Genomic DNA, 18,996 nt, shown 5'->3' on the forward strand with positions numbered 1-18,996 from the left:
GCTCTTTTTGGGTTCATGTGGGCCAGTTTGATAAGTTACTTCACCATGCAGCTAGTAGTTAGACAAATGTTACTGAATAAATCAAATACCCCCAGCCCCCTTGGGCACTACTCAAACTGTCTGCCACAAAAGGCATGAATTGCTGTTTGCAAATGTGGGCCACTTTGTCATTGGTGCCCTAGACAATGTTATGCTGCAGTCTGGCCGTGGGTGTCAGTAGTTAATTGCTATTTGTATTAGGCAGGGGTATGCATAGGCAAAGGAGAAAGGTTACCATTGAAATATAACGTTTATTAGAAGAAGAAAAAAGGTATATTCACGTTTATCAGGTGGGCACTGTTGGTATTTAATATTGAAATACGTTTATAAGTTTTCATAACGTTTAGCAGGAGGGCACTGTGGGAATGAACGTTGTATATTCTTTTTAGCTTTGTTGCAGACATTTATTTCTGCAACTTCATCACTGCCACCCACTTTCTCGGTCATCCGACCCATGAGGCACGTGTCAGTTCAGGCTTTCGTTGCCACTTTCTCACCCCCCCCCCCTCCACCCTTTGGCTGATTCACACACTGACACAGCCCTTTCCATGCTCCAGTAGGCTATATCTGATACTTTCAATATTCTTGCCCCCGTCATGTGGATCCGCCTGAAGCCCAAAGCCAAGTGCAACTCTTGGTACGACTCGGACCTCGTCACCCTTAAACGCAATTGCAGGGTGGCTGAGAGGAAATGGCGTGCTTCATGTACATCCTCTGAAAAAATGGCTTGCAGCCTGCTCCAAAGGCAATACCGGCTCTCTGTCCTCACCAAGAAGAGGGCTCACATCATGCGTCACTGCGATATCTAACAACTCGGCTGAACTCTTTAAAATCTGCAAGGAACTGGCGGATCCTGACAGTCTTTACCTTTCCTGTCCCTTCCCAGGCCCTCTGCGCCGCACTGGTTTCTGATTTCATCTCTAAAACTCAGGACATCCTGTCCTCTTTCCTCCTCTCCCCTTCCTCCCTCTACTCCCTGCTCTTCCTCTGGCCCTTCCTCGGCCACCTCTCCTCCCTCCTTCTCTGCCTTTCACCTGTTCTCCGCAGACAAGGTTTCTAGACAAGTCTGATCTATGAAACTCTTGTCAAAACAGGTTCATCCCTGTTCCTCCAAAACCATCAAACACCACATTGACCTCCTGGCTTCTGCTCTGGCCGACTTCTGCAACCACTCCTTCGACACTGGAGTCTCCCCTACCGCCCTGAAGCACTGCCTTCTGCACTCTCTTTTTAAGAAACCCTCTGCCGACCCATCCTGCCCAGCTAACTATCACCCAATCTCCATCACTCCTTTCTTGGGCAAACTCCTGGAAAATCTGGCCATCTCCCAGCTCAATCTTCACACTGATTCTATTGATTGTCTCCATGATCATCAGTCTGGCTTCAGAGCTGCCATAAGCACGGAAACTGCTATCCTGAACACCTGTGAAGATCTGATCTCCAACCTTGATACCAGCACCCCCTGAGTCCTCATCTTACCTGATCTCTCTTCTGCCTTTGACACGGTCAACCATGCCATCCTGATCAACCGTCTCAGTGATAACCTGGGGATCACTGGTCAGGCCCTGGTGTGGCTGACTTCTTTCCTCTCTGATTAATCCTCTCAGGTTCATCTTGGGTCCTTCCTCTATATCTCTACCTGTGATGTTCCCCAGGGGTCTAACCTCTCTCCCTGGCTGTTCAACCAATACTTTGCACTTCTTGCCCACTGCATTGCTGCGCTCTGGCCCAACTTCAGTGCTATGCGGATGACACTAAGCTCATTTTCAGACTACCCTCAGCCACCTCTTCTCCCTCTCTCATCTCTGACTTTGTCCGCCATCCAGGAGTGGTGTGCTGCCAGTGATCTCTGCCGTAATGCTAGTAAAACCGAGATTCTCCTCATCGGCAAACCTGCATCCTCCTTTCCTTTCACACTCGGGCCGGCCTCTCTTGGCCCTCTTCCTTCTCCCACCTGTGAGGCTAAAAACCTCGGGGTCATCTTCGACTCCACACTCCCCTTCTCTCCTCACATCTCTGTCTCTAAGAAGTCACACTACCAGCTGCACCTCCTCAGAGGTATTCTTCCCTTCCTCTCCTTCCCTCAGAAGCTCACTGTCGCCAGAGCTCTCTAGGCTGGAGTATTGATACAGCTTCTTTCTAAATCTGTCTGCTTCTACTCTCCACCCTCTGCATCTCATCCAGAACAGGACTGCAAGACTTGTCCTTGGATCGTATCTCTCCAGGATTGAAATCTCTGCACTGGCTCCCAGTGGCTGTGAGGATTAAGTTCAGAACCCTCTGCATTGTCCACAACGCCGCCTGGGGCCTCAATAGCTACAACTCTCTGTTCCTAAATATCTTCCTTCTTGAGCTCTTCGCTCATCCGCCTCCAACTCCCCCAGGGTCATTCACTTCTCCAAGCAACGAGTTGGTGGTAGATCTTTCTTCGGCTGGGGCCTCCCTCTGGAACAGCCTCCCTGAATATTGAGGAGAATCATCTCCGGTTCCGGAAACACCTCAAAACCTTTCTCTTTGCTTCTGCTTTTTCTCCTCCTCTTCCCCTGCTGACTTCCTGGCTGAAACTGCACAGGTTACCTGGCCACCCGCTGATCTCAGGCCCAGGTCCCCTCCCCCGCCATTCACACACATGCACTGCCTTCCTGGCAACTCCCACACTTGGGGACTGTTTCTGTATCCCTTCAGTCCCACTACCATCACTTGACACCTGATGTCTGCATTTACCCTTGCACTTGCCACCTGCTGGCCTTACTTTTATTTGTTTATGTATTCTATTATCCCATGTACTCCCTTGCCTCGTCTCGCCTTGAAACACTTGTGTATAGCCACGTTATAAATGCCATATCATGTTGCAGCGTTTATTTTCCTGTAATGTTACCGACACGAAACAAAAGGTTTCTTTAGGATTGATTTGTGAGAGCACGGGGCCACGTTACGCACGCACGCACACACGCACTCACGGCATTATGACAAGTTAACTATTGCCAGTGCAGCTGCAAGCTAGAATGTGGGCCAATGACTGAGGTGGCAACGTCAATTAAATAGCGGGCTGTAATGGCGCCGCAGCAGAGGTAAGCAGCATTCTAATTGTGTGGGCTTTATCAAATCTACAGACTATACCAGTTTGTATAGCCCACAGATCGACTAATCGTGTTCTTTAAAACGCTGCTGGGGTGTTTTTATAACGTTTTATTTGTTCAAATAAATATACTAAAAACCACTTGACGACCAATGCAAAAATGTGAACTACACTAAATCCTCAAACGTACGTCTCCGAGATTCACAACACAAACTAAACAAAATGTTGTTCCTTTCCATTCATTTGACACACATGCAAAAAATTATGGCGCACGAAGGAGCAATGCGCAAGCCACGGAATTCAGTGGGAGATCCGAGCCAGTGGTCAAGAAGCAGGCTCACTCTGGCGATGGGGGAATTATACCAATCAGTCATTGTGAGCACCATTTGGCACACATTTTTCCGAAAAGCTGCACCAAGTAATATTAGGACAGTTCAGAGAAGTCAAATGTTTATTCGCAAATTAGGCCCACATTTGTTTTTGTTTTTTTAAGTTTTCTTTTTAATCTGAGAAGGACCACTTTCTCCGCAGCATATCCTTAACGGCATATCCTATACTTCTTACACGCTCCTACTAGGTGTGTGTGGACCATAGAGTAACAAAGAATAAAGCTGGTAATCTACACAGTAATGCAGACAAAAAACATTTTTAATCTTTACGGAAGAGTAAAGTGTCTGTTGATTATTCAAATACATAAAGTCCAAACCTTACAGCAGATGTGGTCTTATATGCCATTAGATGCTTTTTCTCCAGGTTGATTTGCTTTATTGCAGATATTTAGCATATGAGCCCCCCCCTCTCCTCCTTAGTAATCGCGGATTGCGCACCTCAAGATGTTTGACAAGAAGAGTCCCCAACTGCAGTGAAAATTTGGCTCGATTTGTTGTACAACTTTGCGAAATGTCTATATTTTTATTGCAGCGATATTTCTTGATCGAATAATTGGTGCACATCAATTTAGTACTTGAACTGAGAAGATCATGTCCATAGCGAATCCGAGACAAGGGGCATTATTGGACTTGTGACTCAAGGTTCGAAGAGGCTAAAAGAAGAAAACCAAGCCGAAAGAAAACCGACAACTACTGAAGAGTGCAGTACCTAATCTTTCACCTATGCCTTTTGCATCACACAAAACTGCCATACTTGAAAAAGGCGCTCCATTCTCATCTATTTTGAACATAAATTACTTTAATGATCAACTCTTAGAAAAAGGAAATGGCATTTTGTTAGGCAAAAGGAAGCATCCATGCTAATCTCGATGGAGGATTACAGATAATTCAAACCAGAAAGTACAGTTTCGCTGAACATTTCTTTTTTCATAAGTGCTAAAATGTTATTTCAAAAAAGGCCCAAGAGTGTGAACTATAATTGGCTGTAACTATAATTATTCTAAAACTTTTCTTCAATTAAGAAATGACTGTTAAACCAGGTGGGGGGCACTGGCCATCGTGAACATTGCTCAGTATTGGCAAGAATGTCTTTGCCAATTTAATGATGAGAATAAATGCACTGAATTCAATTCATTTCTGACTGTCTCAGTCTCTAATTTAGCTGAAAAATGACTAGAAGAAGCAAAGTTTAAACATTTGGATTTCACTGAAAAGACAGCAATTTCTTAAAACTCATGATTTGTTACCCTCTTCCCCCAAATCATACCCAAGTTCTATAACCCCATACGCCTCCCTGGAAGATTAATAGCAGATACAGATAGCCACATTGATCTTTTTTGCGATATAGTGATAAAATAGTTTAACCACCGGACCAAAAAGCCTGTGCCTGTCTGAGATACTGGGGACCTCTTTAGGAGAGTTGTTCACCATTGCAGAAATTTCTCCCACAGATTTCTGTTTTCCATAGATTTATGCAGGGGCCTGGGCCCTAAAACTGTCTCGGGCACCAATGAAAAAGTGGCCCACAGTTGCAAATGACTATTCATTCCTTTTGTGACACTGTTTGAATAGTAACCAAGGGGGAGTTGTTTGATAGTGTGGTGGAAATTGTGCATTTTAAAGAATATTTATTCAGCAACACTGGTCAAAACTACTAGCCACTTTGACCAAAAAAATTGTGCCACCACAACATTTTGTGTTTTTGGTTCGGCCCTGGGCCTATTGCCCAACAGGCCAGTCCAAGCCTGGATTTATCCGGGTTTTATCCATCCATTCCACGCAGTGACGGGATTGCCACCGTGAAATGGTTCCTACTTCAACATGAGAGCATTGGAACAGGTGAAAGACGGATACGCAGTTTCTGATGTTCAACGGGTCGTCTGTTTTTATTTTCAGATGTTCTTTGTAGGCTATTGTAAAACCTCCTCTTTTTTTTTTGTCCTTTTCCGTTTACCTGTGTGCATTTGAAGTTGTCAGGTAGATAGCTGTGTAGTGTGACTTTGGAGTTGCCCTCTAGTCTGGTTTCTGTGACGAATAAGATGTCTATTCTACCGTCGTATAAGATGTCTATTTCACCGTCGTAGATCGTAGATCTCTTTAGCATGTTTGGGCATTGATCTAGCGTTGATAGATTGCATTGTCTTTTTTTTAAACCGTGCTTTGTTTTGTTCTTGGTTTTGTTCTATGATGGTCTCGTTGGTGGGTTTCCTTGTTGCTCTCAGGATGTGAGGTCTGCTCAGTTGGGTCTGTTTCATCCTTGAGTAGATCTGCTAGGTTTCGTATTGGGTGCCTGCCTTCTTCTGGTTCCTCTTCTGTATCTTGTTGCACCTGCTGTAGGTGCTCTAGAGCTTCAAGAGCAATGGCACGCAAAAAAAAGAAAATCCAAACATAACAGAGAAGTATTGGATTTCTGAATTCAGTGCATCTTTGCAGCGTAATATATTTGGTACAGAATATATTATGCATGCAATGTGCATAGTTTAGACAAGAATACGCACTATATTCTGGGGGTAATGTGGCCATTTTTTGTGGGGTGTTACAACTCGAAGCTTGGTTTTCCATTTGCATTGTTGGATTTGTAGTTTTGCTTTACCTGATGTAAAAGCCAGACTGCAATTCCCATAATGACAAGAAATCATCTGCTCTGGATGAGCCACCCTGTTAGACATGGACAGCTTTAGAAAGCTGGTAAAGCCGTCCTCGATCAGCCCATCCCGCATGTATTCATTACCTTCAGACATTGGCAGGAGTGTGGAATCCCCACTCCATAGTAGGGCAGTCTTCAATTTCAAACAGGTGTTGGAAGAATTTGTTTTTTGCCCTTGTAATAGCACTAATGATGTCCTATTTCATCTGCCTGCATGGAGTGCAATTCGCCTAGCAACAGACATCACCCCTTTTTTTAACTTGTTTTGTTCACAAATCAATGCAGCAGGGATTTGTTCTCTCGACTTAAAAAAACTCTGTGATTTCCCCATTCTTGAAAAAAGCAGATTTGGACGCTGAGAACTTTCAGATTGATCGCCCAGTGGCAGGCTTACCATGGCTGGCAAACATTTTGGAGAAGATTGTCACGTCTCAACTGCAGGCGTTTGTGGACAAGGAATCGCTCCTGGATCTGCTAAAGGCAGGGTTCCTCCCAAAATTTGAGACGGAAACGGCATTATTGGTGGTATGGGACGAATTGCTGTGGGTAACAGACTAGGGACAACATTCACTGATGATGATGATAGACTTGGCAGCAGCGTTTGTCACGTGCATCATACTGTCCTTGTTATCGCCCACACGTACCGTGTGGATGGTCTCAACCAAAGGCATTAATTGCTTTAAAAAATTTCTCTAAGAGCATTGCCAACAAGTAAAGTCGGGAGGTTTTCTGACAGACTCCATCAGACAGGAGTGTGGGTCCCTCAAGGATCCTCACTATCAACTCTATTATCTAATCTATACCTGAGGCCACTTAGCAACATAATGCGTAAGCACAGGGTGGGGTTCCAGTCATTTGCTGATGACACGCAGTTGTTTATATAGAGATCAGGAAACTGAAGTTCTTTTCTAGGTTTCCTAAAGAGGTAAAAACGTATTTGTTATATAAGTATTGAAACTGCTAATAACTTCGTGCCTTGAAACACTTGTGTATAGGCGCCTTTTAAATGCCATATCATATCATATCCTCAACTAGCCTGTGCATCAGCTTATGACCATCTAGAATTGTTACATGGTATGTTATCTGGGCCTTTATTCGATTTGGTTCGTACAGAGCGTGTTGTAAATGCCTCAATCAATAAATCAAATCAATCGACACATCTCGATCTCAAGGACACTGATTTTTTTTTTCATGGTCTCAAAAGCAACTCTAATATACATCCCCACGTGATTGCATCTGGGCCTTTGTTTCATCTTCGCAGTTCTGTCAACCTGCTAGAAAAAGTGGTTTATGGGAATCCACTAATGTGTCAAAGATTATATGATATGGCACGACGAGGCAAGGGGGGAAACAAAGTGGGGGGGGCGGTGTCAGACAACGATCCTACTAGGCCACGTGTCATTCAGGTTGCGCAAGTGCATGGGAAGGGGGGAAAGGAAAATTGCGAGGGGGAAGGGAGAGGTAAAAGTGCAGTACATGGGAAGTGGAATAAATGAGATAAACGGCCAGCTGGTGGCAAGTGCAAGGAAGTGCAGGCATAAGTGCTGGTAGGGGGACTGAATGGGTGCAGAAAACAGTCCCCGGTGCAGGGGTTGCTGGGGAGGCACTGCAGGTGGGCAATTGACGGGGCCTGGGCCAGAGATCAGAAAAGGTGGCCAGTTGACCAGTGCAGTTTCAGTCGGGAGTTCAGCAGGGCAGAGAGGCAGAGAAAGCAGAAGAAAAGAGGAAGGTTTTGAGGTGCTTCCGGAACCTGAGATGGTTCTCCTCGAGTTTCAGGGAGGCAGGAAGGCTGTTCCAGAGAGAGGCCCCTGCCGAAGAGAGTGATCTGCCATCAACTCGTTGCTTAGAGAAGCGACTGACCCTGAGGGAGTTGGAGGCAGATGAAACGATGCACATTTTGTGGTTTATAGCTACCATTTTGCCTCCCCCACTTCAGAGGTTTCCATAACCGAGCATTGGGCAAATGAAGGTAACGCTTTAACCAAAATGAAATTTAATTGACACTTCAAATATTTTTGAACGGACTCGAAAGCTGGCCTAGCCATGCAGAAAGTTCACCCACGAGTTTAATTGTTGCGCCAGAGGAGTCTGATCTCTTGATGTCTGGCTCTGCACTCCTGTCACGTGGTCTAGATCTAGGCGCGTGGCTCCTGCCACCTCAAGCCTTCATTGGCTCACCACCTGCACAGATTATTGAATCCTTTACTTTTACACCACTCCCTCCCTACCCCCAGATGCAGAAGTAGCTATTTCATGTCCCGTATGGGAGGGTAGCACTCTCGCTACTGTGAGCAAACTGTGACACATACTCAACCGAGTGATGTAGTAACCTCAAATTTTAACACGTTTACAAAATTATAAAACTGTTTGAGTAAACTTTTGAGATCCGGGTGTTCGCTTTCCCCATGGCTTGTGCTCCGTTTGACTGGCCATGAAGTATTTTTGGGATGGCAGTGTGGCTATAGTGGCTGGGATGCCCACGTCTTCTCTGCTTGCCCCCACAGGTGTGCGAGGAAGTGCGCGCCATTCTACTGGCCGACATGGCTCACATCAGCGGCCTGGTGGCGGCTAAGGCCATTCCGTCTCCGTTTGACTATGCAGACATCGTCACCAGCACCACCCACAAGACGCTGCGTGGAGCCAGGTGAGTAGATCCCGCTGCGGGGGCAGTGTGGCACTGCACTCGCAGCCACGCCATTCCTAGTGTTCAGAGGGTGGAGCAGATACTTGGAGGGGCCTCGGAAGTTAACTCTCGTCTCTTTGCGTTACTCCCTCTGCGCTGCAGGGCTGGATTGATTTTCTTCCGGAAGGGCGTCAAGGCGGTAGACAAAAAGACGGGGAAAGACATCTTCTGCGATTTTGAAGATAAAATCAACTTTGCTGTGTTTCCCTCCATCCAGGGAGGGCCGCACAACCACGCCATTGCAGCTGTGGCCGTGGCCCTGAAGCAGGTGAGGCCACCAGGCCTGCATGGCCAGTTTTGCTGATGGAATTGGACTGTAGGCGTGCTGGGGAGGGGGCATTGGGTATTGGGGAGGGGGAGGGGGAGGTGGAGGTGGAGGCGGTATGCGTCAAGTCATTTCTGTGCATACATGAATGGATAGCGATGCTCTGTGCCTCGAGTGTGCAGGGGTTTCTGCACATGCGCAGCTGTGCTCTGTGCCTGCAGGAAGAGGTGTGATGTGTTCCACTGGGGGGGGGGGGGGTGGGGTGAGGCGCATATCCTGCCGACAGCTTCCATAGTTTGATGACCTTGGTTTTCACACGTACCCTCAGTAGAAGTCCTATACACTTGCACCACAGCATTGTGGCCGCCATTTAGACTGGCACACTAGATTCGTGGTCTGCTGTACCCCCCGCCCCCAATCCACACTAGCCAGCACAGTCCATGTCGAGAGATCACATGAGCCACAGTCCTAATTATTTGGAGAGCTGATGGGTCCTACTCTGCCACTGTAATTTTAGGACTGTATTGGGGGTGTACACTATTCCTCTTACAAAATGTCCAGCAAACGCGCTTTTGGTTATCTTTTGGAAGCTACAAGTGAGGGGTTGGCAACTTTTGCCTCGAGATGTTTCGGATTACAACTGCCATTGGGCCAAACCATTGTACGGTGACGAGGGGTCACGGGATATGCTGTAGTCCAGAGCATCTCGAGATCCAGAGGTTGCAGACCCCTTGCAATGAATGAAACCTTCCACTCACGCAGCACCAGAGCGACTGCGGGTTAAGTTCATTCATGTTTTATTCTCTCTCACGACTGTTCTTTGCACTCTACTGTCCTGCAAAACCAGCTTCTTTTTCTCCTCCAAATCATGTATCCATGTTTAATTAACAGTGCATTCCTTTCTGGGAGAAGCGCACAGCACATGCCAATAAGTGACCTCACCAATCTGCAGGCATAGCTGTCGCCCTTTTCTCTTGTATTAGCAAAAGTTATTTGGCAAACTAAGACGCACCTTTTTGTTTGCTTAGTAGACGCCATGACATGTTTCTAGCGGAATTGTGATATAAACGGGGGCAGAGCCAACGGCTTGCTCGGCAGCACTCCTTTATTTCACGCCTGTAACCTCTCCTGTCAAACTCTTGCCCTCGTTGTCTCTCTCCCGCTGCAGGCCAACTCGCCCATGTTCCAGCAGTATGCCCAGCAGGTCCTGAGGAACGCCAAGTCCATGGCAGCGGCGCTCCTGCAGAAGGGCTACACGCTGGTCTCTGGTAAGAAAGACTGAGCGCCGGCGGAAGCAGCGCTGTGCTGCACTCCCAGCGGGGCCCGCCTCCTGTGCTTCATCCTTTTAACCCCAGCCTTCCCGTGAGGTGTGTTGTAGTGTGCACACATGTCCCCACCAAATGGTGTAGTTTTGAACAGTACTCTGCTTCTGCTTTGCAGAGCAATCCTAACTTTTTTTCTTGCCCGAGTCATCATTTATAAACATCAGACAATGTTCATGTTAGTTTCTTAAGAAAATCCTGCCTCTCTGTGCTGTGCTACATTGCGTAACACAACCTATATAAGAACTACTCTGGAATACCAACTAAGCAGTAAGCCACCATCAGACCTGTTTCTATTCATCAGGTTGTGAACTTGGCAACAAAAAGGGTGCCCTGGGCTGCTTGGTCCCCATCTTGCTTGACATTTGGAATGTGATTTGTTAGTGAGGACTGGTGCCAACATGTTTTTATGCAGCACTGAATACTGTGCCTGGCCTGATTTTGAAGCACTTCCACTGATGGAGCAGAGGAGGGCAACCGATGCAGAGGAAGGCTCTGCCTGGGGTCATGTTATCTCCCAGCTGGGATAACCGCTCTTCTCTCCTGATCCCGCAGGACACACCGTAAACACTAAAAAGCCATATTCTGAGGGAGATTTTGGGGTGTGCAAAGTATCACTCAAAAAGTGTAATAAAATGTGAGGCCCAGACCAGATTCCTAAAGTGAAAGGAAGTTGATTTTCTAATAACCTCCGAAGAAATTGGCTAGAAAAGGGAACCTTGAATTAAATGCGTAATAATGATTGGTTATGAAAATTAAGGGCATCAAGTCTGTGGCAGTACAGTATGCCTAAAGCCTGTTCCTTCCAAAACAGCCCCAAATAAAGTGAGCAATTAAAACAATGGTTCCATGTGTTTTTACCACAGAATGTTAACTGCAGAATTGGTTTTGCTGCCTTTTCTTTTTATAGATTTGTATTTTGCAGCATAAATAAGGTTCAAGTGTAGTTGAACAATTCTGCAGTGACATTTTCCTGGGTAAATAGCCGGGTACCAAAATAAGTCAGAAGAAAAATCTCAGTGTCCACTAACGGGATTCAAGGTGCATTGCTTCTTACACACTGCCCAAATAGGCTGGTGAGCTATTGGTTCATGGTAAATTGCTGAAAAATGTACCTCAATTGCATTTCGGCTGTTGGGTGGTAACGTGCTCTTTATTCACAGCGTTGGGGCTCACTCGCTGTTCTTGGAACAGGCGGTCTGGGATGAGACCGCTTCAAAACAATGAACATGTGATTGACCAATGATTAGGATTTGGATGTTGGCATGGAGGGTCTTCCATGGCAAGCACACAAGCATAGAAATGACCCTATCAAAGACAATGGTCCTCATTACGATTTTGGCAGTATCTCGGCGGTAAATCTGCCGGAATAATGGCCAAATGAATTCCTGTTACCACCACTTGGTCTGGCGGTATTTCCGACAGATTACAAGTGGTGGTGGTAGTGTAATTCCCCATTTAACTTGAGTCAATTGGACTCATTGGGGCTTTTTTGACAAAATTACTGCAGCAGAATTTCTGCTGCGGTAATTCTGCCAATTTTTCTGTGGTGAGTTGGAGGATTTACCTCCCAGGATTTTCCTGGAGTCAAATTCTCCACTCAATGCCCAAACCCGTAGTTTGGCATAGTGGTGAAGTTGGCGTTAACAGAGTTACCGTCAACTTTACCGCCAAACTCTTAATGAGGCTGAATGTTCTGTTCATTGTCCCGGTAGCTATTGTTGTTAATGCACTTGTGCAGAAGTCTAATTTAAGAAACAGTTCTCGCTGCCCTCATTTCTAATGTGAGTGTGATTTAAAAAAGTCAGTCTGTAGTTCGAGGGGGGATAACACTGTGTACAGAGTAGAAGGCTAGTCGAGGTGAGCAGAGAGCAGTCGGGGGGGGGGGGGGGAGGGGGGGGGAGTTAGTCGAGGGGTCTACTTGAGCTATATCTTAAGTGCAGATTTAAAGTCGTGGATAGTTTTTACCGTGGGTAAGATAAATGCGTCAGCAGGGGAGTTGGAGAGGTTATCAGTATAGATGTTAGTTTGTGGAGAAGTTGAGAGAAAGTCGCTTGGGGGGGATGTGGTAGTGATCAGAGGAAGGGAAGAAAGAAACATGGAGAGGAGCAGTGGGGGGAGACAGTGGATGGGAGTGTAGTGAGGGCGCAGATGGAGAAGAAGAGATTGCACAATGGTGTGTAGGAGCCAGCATGGAATGGATTGTGCAGAAGGGATCCCTGATGTGTGAACCAAGAGTAGTAATTCTGATGGTAAAGAAGGATGCTTTGGCAGGGTAAAAGTGGCAAATGCATTCCTCTAGGCGAGGAGCTGAGAGGGGTGGGGTGGTAAGGTCCTTGCACTACTTAAAATTGTTATCCAGGTTGGGGGCAGACCAGGATAAAGGATACTGGTGATCAAAGGGGGAATGGGTGAGCCAAGTTAAAGCTTGAAAAGGCCATTTCAATGGTGAAGTCCTGGGAGGAGCCAGAGGAAAGGGAGGACCTGACTTCAGCTGCCTAGGGGCTGAAGAGTCAAGTATTCATTTTCGGTTGGAGAGGACATGGGTGGGTATGGGATAATGGGGCACCTTTACTGAAGTGGTGGATGGGGCAGTTTGAAGGCATGGGTCAACTGAGAGATTACCTTCGAGAAGAGGAAAACTAGATAAAGAGTTCCCCTTAGAAGTGTGAAGAATACGTTGAGGGAGTCCAGTTCTAGTTTGTGTGTAGGAAAGATTTTGGGTTGGTTAAGTACCTTGCAATTGCAATTTGGTCTTCGTGGGATGCGAGTTGATGAGAAGCCCAGAATAGAGAAGGGGAGGGGGGGGTTAACGGGGCCTAGGACCAGAACATATGGTGAGATGAGTAAATTGGAGGAGTTGGGAGGAAGTGAACTCTGAGAGTGGTGAAACGTCAGTGGGTGGAAGCAGGGCTGAGGGTTTGTCCTTGTTGTCTTTTGGAAGAGTGCAAAAAGTTTCCATTCGCTGTGCGAGGCTGCGGACATAGCAGTCGAAAGTGATGATCCATGTCTGATACCAATTGCCTCAAAAGGGCAAGTTGTGAGAATCGGGGAGGTTTTATTACAGGGATTGGGCATTCCAATGCACAAATGTAAGAGTAGTTGGAGAGGGTGGGGGACGAGGAGGGAGGAAAGAGGGCTAGATGATATTAAAGAGGGTGGATCTGGAGGCATTTTGTTGGTGGGGTGAAAGGCACAGGCCCAATAGAATCTTGGAGAATGGAGGAGAGGTCATGATAATGTGCTATTTATATCACGCTTTCGCCAAAGTGTTTTACATAGAACATATTTACAGATTATATCGTCCAACCATGGACCACATTTATGAACCTCGGAAGGATGAAAGGCTGTGTTGGATTCGAACCTGCAGATCACACCAGCAAGTGCTCAGGCCACTGAAAGGGCAAGTGGAAGAGCGGGAAAGGCAAGGATACAGTGTGATGAAACAGTAGTGGGACTAAGTGGAGAATTGTGGGAGAAGGACTTTGAGGGTAGTGGGTAAAAAGAGAACTTATATCAGTTTTATAACGAGGTCCATAGGCGGCCTAAACGTAAGTGTTCCTCTGTTGTTGGGGAGCCAGGGTACATGCAGGAAAGGTACATCGACAGTAAGTAGGTTGGGGGTCCAGTGTATTGACTGGCAGAACTTACTCTGCAGAAGTATGTAGAGGGCCAGGTCTGTGGAACAGGGGATGAAGGGATGGAGAGGGCTATGACTGGTCCAAGCAGAACCTACCCTTTGTAGTTGATGCCTGGTGATGCAATGCATTGGGTCAGGGTGAAGTGAATAGAGCGGCAAAAGGAGACGCTGCCTTCCTTGAAATGGCTTCACTCTGGGACTTGTATCCGGCAGATGGCATTGGGCGTGTTAGGGGGGCCCTGTGTAGCTCCTGAGGGGAGGTTTGCAGTGGTTTAATGCTGTGCAGGCTCCAAGCTCACCTGCAGAAAGGCTTATCGCGGTACCCTGTCATTTTACCAAAAACAAAACAGAGTGGGACATTTCACAGAAGTACATAATACCGAAAAACTTTGAAAATATGAATTAAATATATGTGGGGTAAGGGGTTAAAATGAGTCACAATGGGCCTAGGGTGGCGCTATAAGGGGAGAAAAACAGGCTTTGGGCGGGGGTACCCCTCCAAATTTAAAAACAAAAAAAGAAAATTCACCTTTTTTCGGTATTATGGCCGCGATGAAATGTACCACTCTGAAATTTGGGTCAGTTAAATCACATATAACCCTTATCACATTAAAGTCCTCATTCGCAGCTCAACTGATCTACCTAGTCAAAATGCACACCGGTTCTAGACCTTAAAGAAAAGCATATGGGGTCGAGATGAAAAAGAAATCCACGGGCGGGGGGGTGGTAATGCAGTACCACAAAACCGTAGTTTGATGAAAGGCGGGTGTGGTTTTACTGAAATTCTTGAAAAGGCTTGTTAAGAGTTGAGCCGCCAACCACAGCCCTCCCCCACCACCCAAACTCCCCATCAGTATTTGAGATTGTTTCACATTTGCGCAAGTAGTTTAAGGCTATCCAGTCAATTGGTGTTTCGTCAAATGGGAAGGGGGCGCTGACCATTCCCTGTATGACATCTGCAAAAATGAGGAAACTGACCTATCCATTCTCATTTTGGTCGTCGTAGCAGACCAGGCATAGAGCTGGATGAGGTGGATTACCCCGATAGGTCAGAGCGAGAAATGGGCTTCTCCCACTTTTCCTACCGCTCTGTCTGGGCCTGGAGCAGGAGTCACTGGAGTAGACTACCGCCTTCAAAGTCCAATCAAGGAAATAACCGTTCTTCAATCTATTTCTGTTGCATGGGCAGGGGGCACAGACAATCATCTGGTGCTTGTAGACCTGCGACCCAAAGGTATCGACGGGGCACGTGCAGAGAGGGTGCTGGAGCTGGTGTCCATTACTGCAAACAAGAACACCTGCCCAGGAGACAAGAGTGCACTGACGCCCGGGGGTCTGCGACTCGGTAAGCATGCATTGTCCGATTCTTGCTCCACTTTTGTCTCCTTCCTCTCCTAGTGTTTTATTTTGCAAGTAATCTTCGCATTTTTTTTTTATTTCCGGATTTTTTTTCCCCCTCCAGAGAGAATGACTGTTCCAATTTCTGGTGTGTCTTAGTGTATTCAAATATATTGTTTGTTGCAGAAATTATGAGTCTATTCAAATGATTACTAGATGGCCAATGCATTTATTCTCCCATACCAACCTAATACTGATTGACCCTCCTCCCACTTTTTATGCAAGGGAGCTGATATTGGCATTCCTCTTCCAATGACTAAAAGTAATGCTGGCGAGGACGGATAGCTCGGGGGCAATGTGTTTGTCTTGGAAGCAAGAGAATGCAGCACAACACAGGTTCGAATCCCGATCTCGCGCTTAGAAACCAATCTCTGATATTAGGTGTGTTTATAAAAAATTATAATTACCCATTTGGGTCAAAGGCAATGTGCATAGAGGTCAGCCACAGCAATTGACCCCCCATTCCTTGACATCTAAGTCATACGATTGTTGTGCATGGAGGATTGTTTTATGATACTTATTAGCGCCTTCCTTTATTTGTGATTTTGTTTTGGCACTCGGTAAAACCCTGGCAATGCAGAGCATGGACCCAAAAAAGGCCAGCAATGTATTGATGGTGTCTGCTAAAACGTAATGGCTCACATCTGAGATGCTCACTTTTAAAACTAGCCCGTAGGTTTATAGTATTCACTTCTGTTAAGAGGGTTTTGCTGAACCAGTACTGGTGTAGGGTTCTGGAAAGACTTCCTCTGTGTCTAACGAAATTCTCACTTGGAAAAGTGGCTGAGCAGCAATGTTTATAGTAAAGTGTTGTTAACGTGTTCAAGAATTTGTCAGTAGATTGTCCACACATGAGTAGAGTACTATATACCGTCGCAGTTAAGTTGTCCAATGGGGAGGAACCCACCACACTTTAATACGTTATACACGTCAATGAAATATTGTTGAATGAGACAAAGGCGGGGGTGTGTGAATGTTGTATTAATTATCATAAGCGTTATGCACTTTTATAAACAAAGCCAGCACATGAACTAAACTTAATGGGTCCACCCCTAACTTAGAAACAAGTGCTCAGAAGGTTCCAAGTAAGTAACCAAGTGTTGGATACTTACAGAGTTTTAAGAGTTAGTCAGACCAGACCTCTCCTTTAGGAAAGCGGGCTAGGTTTGGTAGTCTGGTACATTGAATAGTGACATTTTTCATAATGTGACAATGAAAGGTTTGCAGTGTATGGTAGAGGCTAGCTACCAATCTGGATGGCTAAGGGGATTCCTCTATCCAGGTTCCACCACCAACGGTAAGACGAGCGTAGCTGAAAGAAAGCACTTGCGCCAGGGGGACACAAACCGGTATGCTGACCAGGTCCACTAACCTCCATCAGTATGGACAGTGGCACTAGGTTAGCCTGCTCTTGCCACTGTTTGTGGTATTGGTGGTCCAGGGGTAATGGGTGCAGAGGTTTATTTTTTTGACGGCTGGCTCAGGCGGTTCAGTTTTCTGTCACAGACTTCGGGTTTCTGAAGACCACCATCCTGGACTTGGTGGACGATGAAGGACCTCTTCTTCGTATTCCCATGATGATCTCGGACCACTGGGATGCCGCCGTCTGTAGAGGCAGTTGTCGTGACCCAGTAAAGGGTCTGCGGGCATAACGACAAAAGACACGACTCGGCTCCATCAGGTCTCCACTTCTTGACAGAGAGCAGCCGTAGCGCTACAAGCTACAGTAACTATGACGAGGATGCGACTGCAAGATCCACAGCCCTAGAACCGTGCAGGATCCAAGCAATAGAAAGTCCCCATTCCAGAAGATGTGTGCAAGCTACAGTCCTCCAACCCTTCTGAGTTCTAGGAGGACCGGCACAATGATGCCAGACTCAGTGCTGCTTGAGGGAGGCACTGTGGAAGTTAAGTTGTGTAGTCTGTTCGAACAGCAGCTTCCAGAATATCTCTGCAGCATCTCGTGTAGCAGGGTCTTGGCTCCAATGGTCAGCCTGCCAAATGGCTACAGACCCCCTCCTAATATGCTGAAACCTGGCCTAGAGGACCCCAAACCATTGATTGGGGGGCCTGCAACATCCAGAATTGAGTGATAGTCCAATCCATCCATCTTGGGTTCAGTATTGTCACTGAGGTTTGAAATGTATATTTGGGCAATCTGCAAACCTTTAACGAGCTCAAACCATGCCCACATGCGCACACAGACTATTTCCTGGGTTCTGGCTTGAGGCTGTGAAGAGAGGTCCTAAATGGCGATTTCCTACACATTCCCAGGTGCTAGACTTGTCAACCAAGGCAGTGAACCAAAAAGACAGGCCTTAAACAAGGTCTTCCTTTCAGGTCACTATACTGGTAAAATGGCCGCCTTGAAGTAAAAAGGAAGAGGTGCACAGAATACACCTTAACGGTGTAAACATAAGGGACATCTGCAACCAGACTATCAGGGCTTCACAGCATTTGGGAAAAATACCCATAAAGTCAAAAGAAAGGGAAAATAAAGTTTCCCCGAGGACAGCTGTCTGTCTATAAGGGAGGTAATAGTGCTACAACATAGATTTAAGGTTTCAGGGATTACAGATATTAGTATTCATTCACTGATAACTGAGTTTTCTATTTGCAGGTGTAATTGCACTGTTTTGTCTTGAATATTTTGGTTTAACCTCATGTTTAAATGCTCCTACTCTACATTACGTTATACAGATTATCAAAGAGCATCTGCATAAGATGGGACATATTTAGCCAGCCCTTTCTTTTTCATTTACTTTACTTTCTGGACCGGCATTTTATGCCAATGTATTAGCATTGAAGCACCCAGGCTTTTGGTGTAAATAACACAGAACCAATTGTCCCAGCATGCAACGTGTTGTTGACTTCAGAGCCAAGTCTAGATAATTGTGGTTCTAATGACAATGGGTCAGTTGCCAACTCTGAGGTAGTTAATCTGCAGGATAACACTCCAAATCCTTGTATGTTCTCCGAAGGGATCGGGTGGATTAGGTAGAAGGGATATTCACTCCCCTCATTAACCTGGCTCACTACTTCACTTTGCTCACAGTCTGTGGTGGAGAGGGAACGCTCCCCAGAAGATGTGGGTAAAACTCTTAAATGGTCCTAGGGCAAGTGCGGGTAGCTCACCCTGTCTTGATTTTATCCTTTGTGTTCCGTTTCTTGCGCTTCATTAACTAGTACAGGACCAACGGCATGTGAGGTATATCTCTTCGTACCCACTGGTGAAATTCTATCTTTTTAACAAAGATTTAAGTGTTGTATTCCCCCCCCGCCCCCCAGTCTTTCATGATTTGCATTTCCCAGTGTGGCGGAGTCACCCTGTATCCGGAGCAGCTGAAGTGTTGTTGTGGCGCAAACCTACATTTCTAGTGTGAAGCTTAATGATTGGCCCCATTTGTGCCAAATCCTCTGGCGTACTCTTGCCAACAAGGTATTGGAAGTGTTGTAATCTCATAGGTTCCACTTTATAACCCACTATTAAAATTCAATTTCGAGGGGGATTGGGTCCTCCGACGTATTCCATAT

At 46.2% G+C, this 18,996-nt stretch overlaps 1 protein-coding gene across 1 annotated transcript in view; it reads left to right on the forward strand.

Moving 5' to 3' along the window:
- The window catches only part of SHMT2 (serine hydroxymethyltransferase 2), a 202,940-nt gene that overhangs the window by 144,854 nt on the left and 39,090 nt on the right, over positions 1-18,996 (forward strand). Inside the window, exons 7-10 of the mRNA XM_069653569.1 lie at positions 8,659-8,798; positions 8,940-9,105; positions 10,271-10,370; positions 15,254-15,409. Coding sequence (XP_069509670.1) covers positions 8,659-8,798; positions 8,940-9,105; positions 10,271-10,370; positions 15,254-15,409 — 562 coding nt within the window. The remainder of the gene's footprint in view (positions 1-8,658; positions 8,799-8,939; positions 9,106-10,270; positions 10,371-15,253; positions 15,410-18,996) is intronic.

This window comes from Ambystoma mexicanum, chromosome 3q (genome assembly GCF_040938575.1).
Source record: "Ambystoma mexicanum isolate Mex_15411 chromosome 3q, UKY_AmexF1_1, whole genome shotgun sequence".
Taxonomy (NCBI): Eukaryota; Metazoa; Chordata; class Amphibia; order Caudata; family Ambystomatidae; genus Ambystoma; species Ambystoma mexicanum.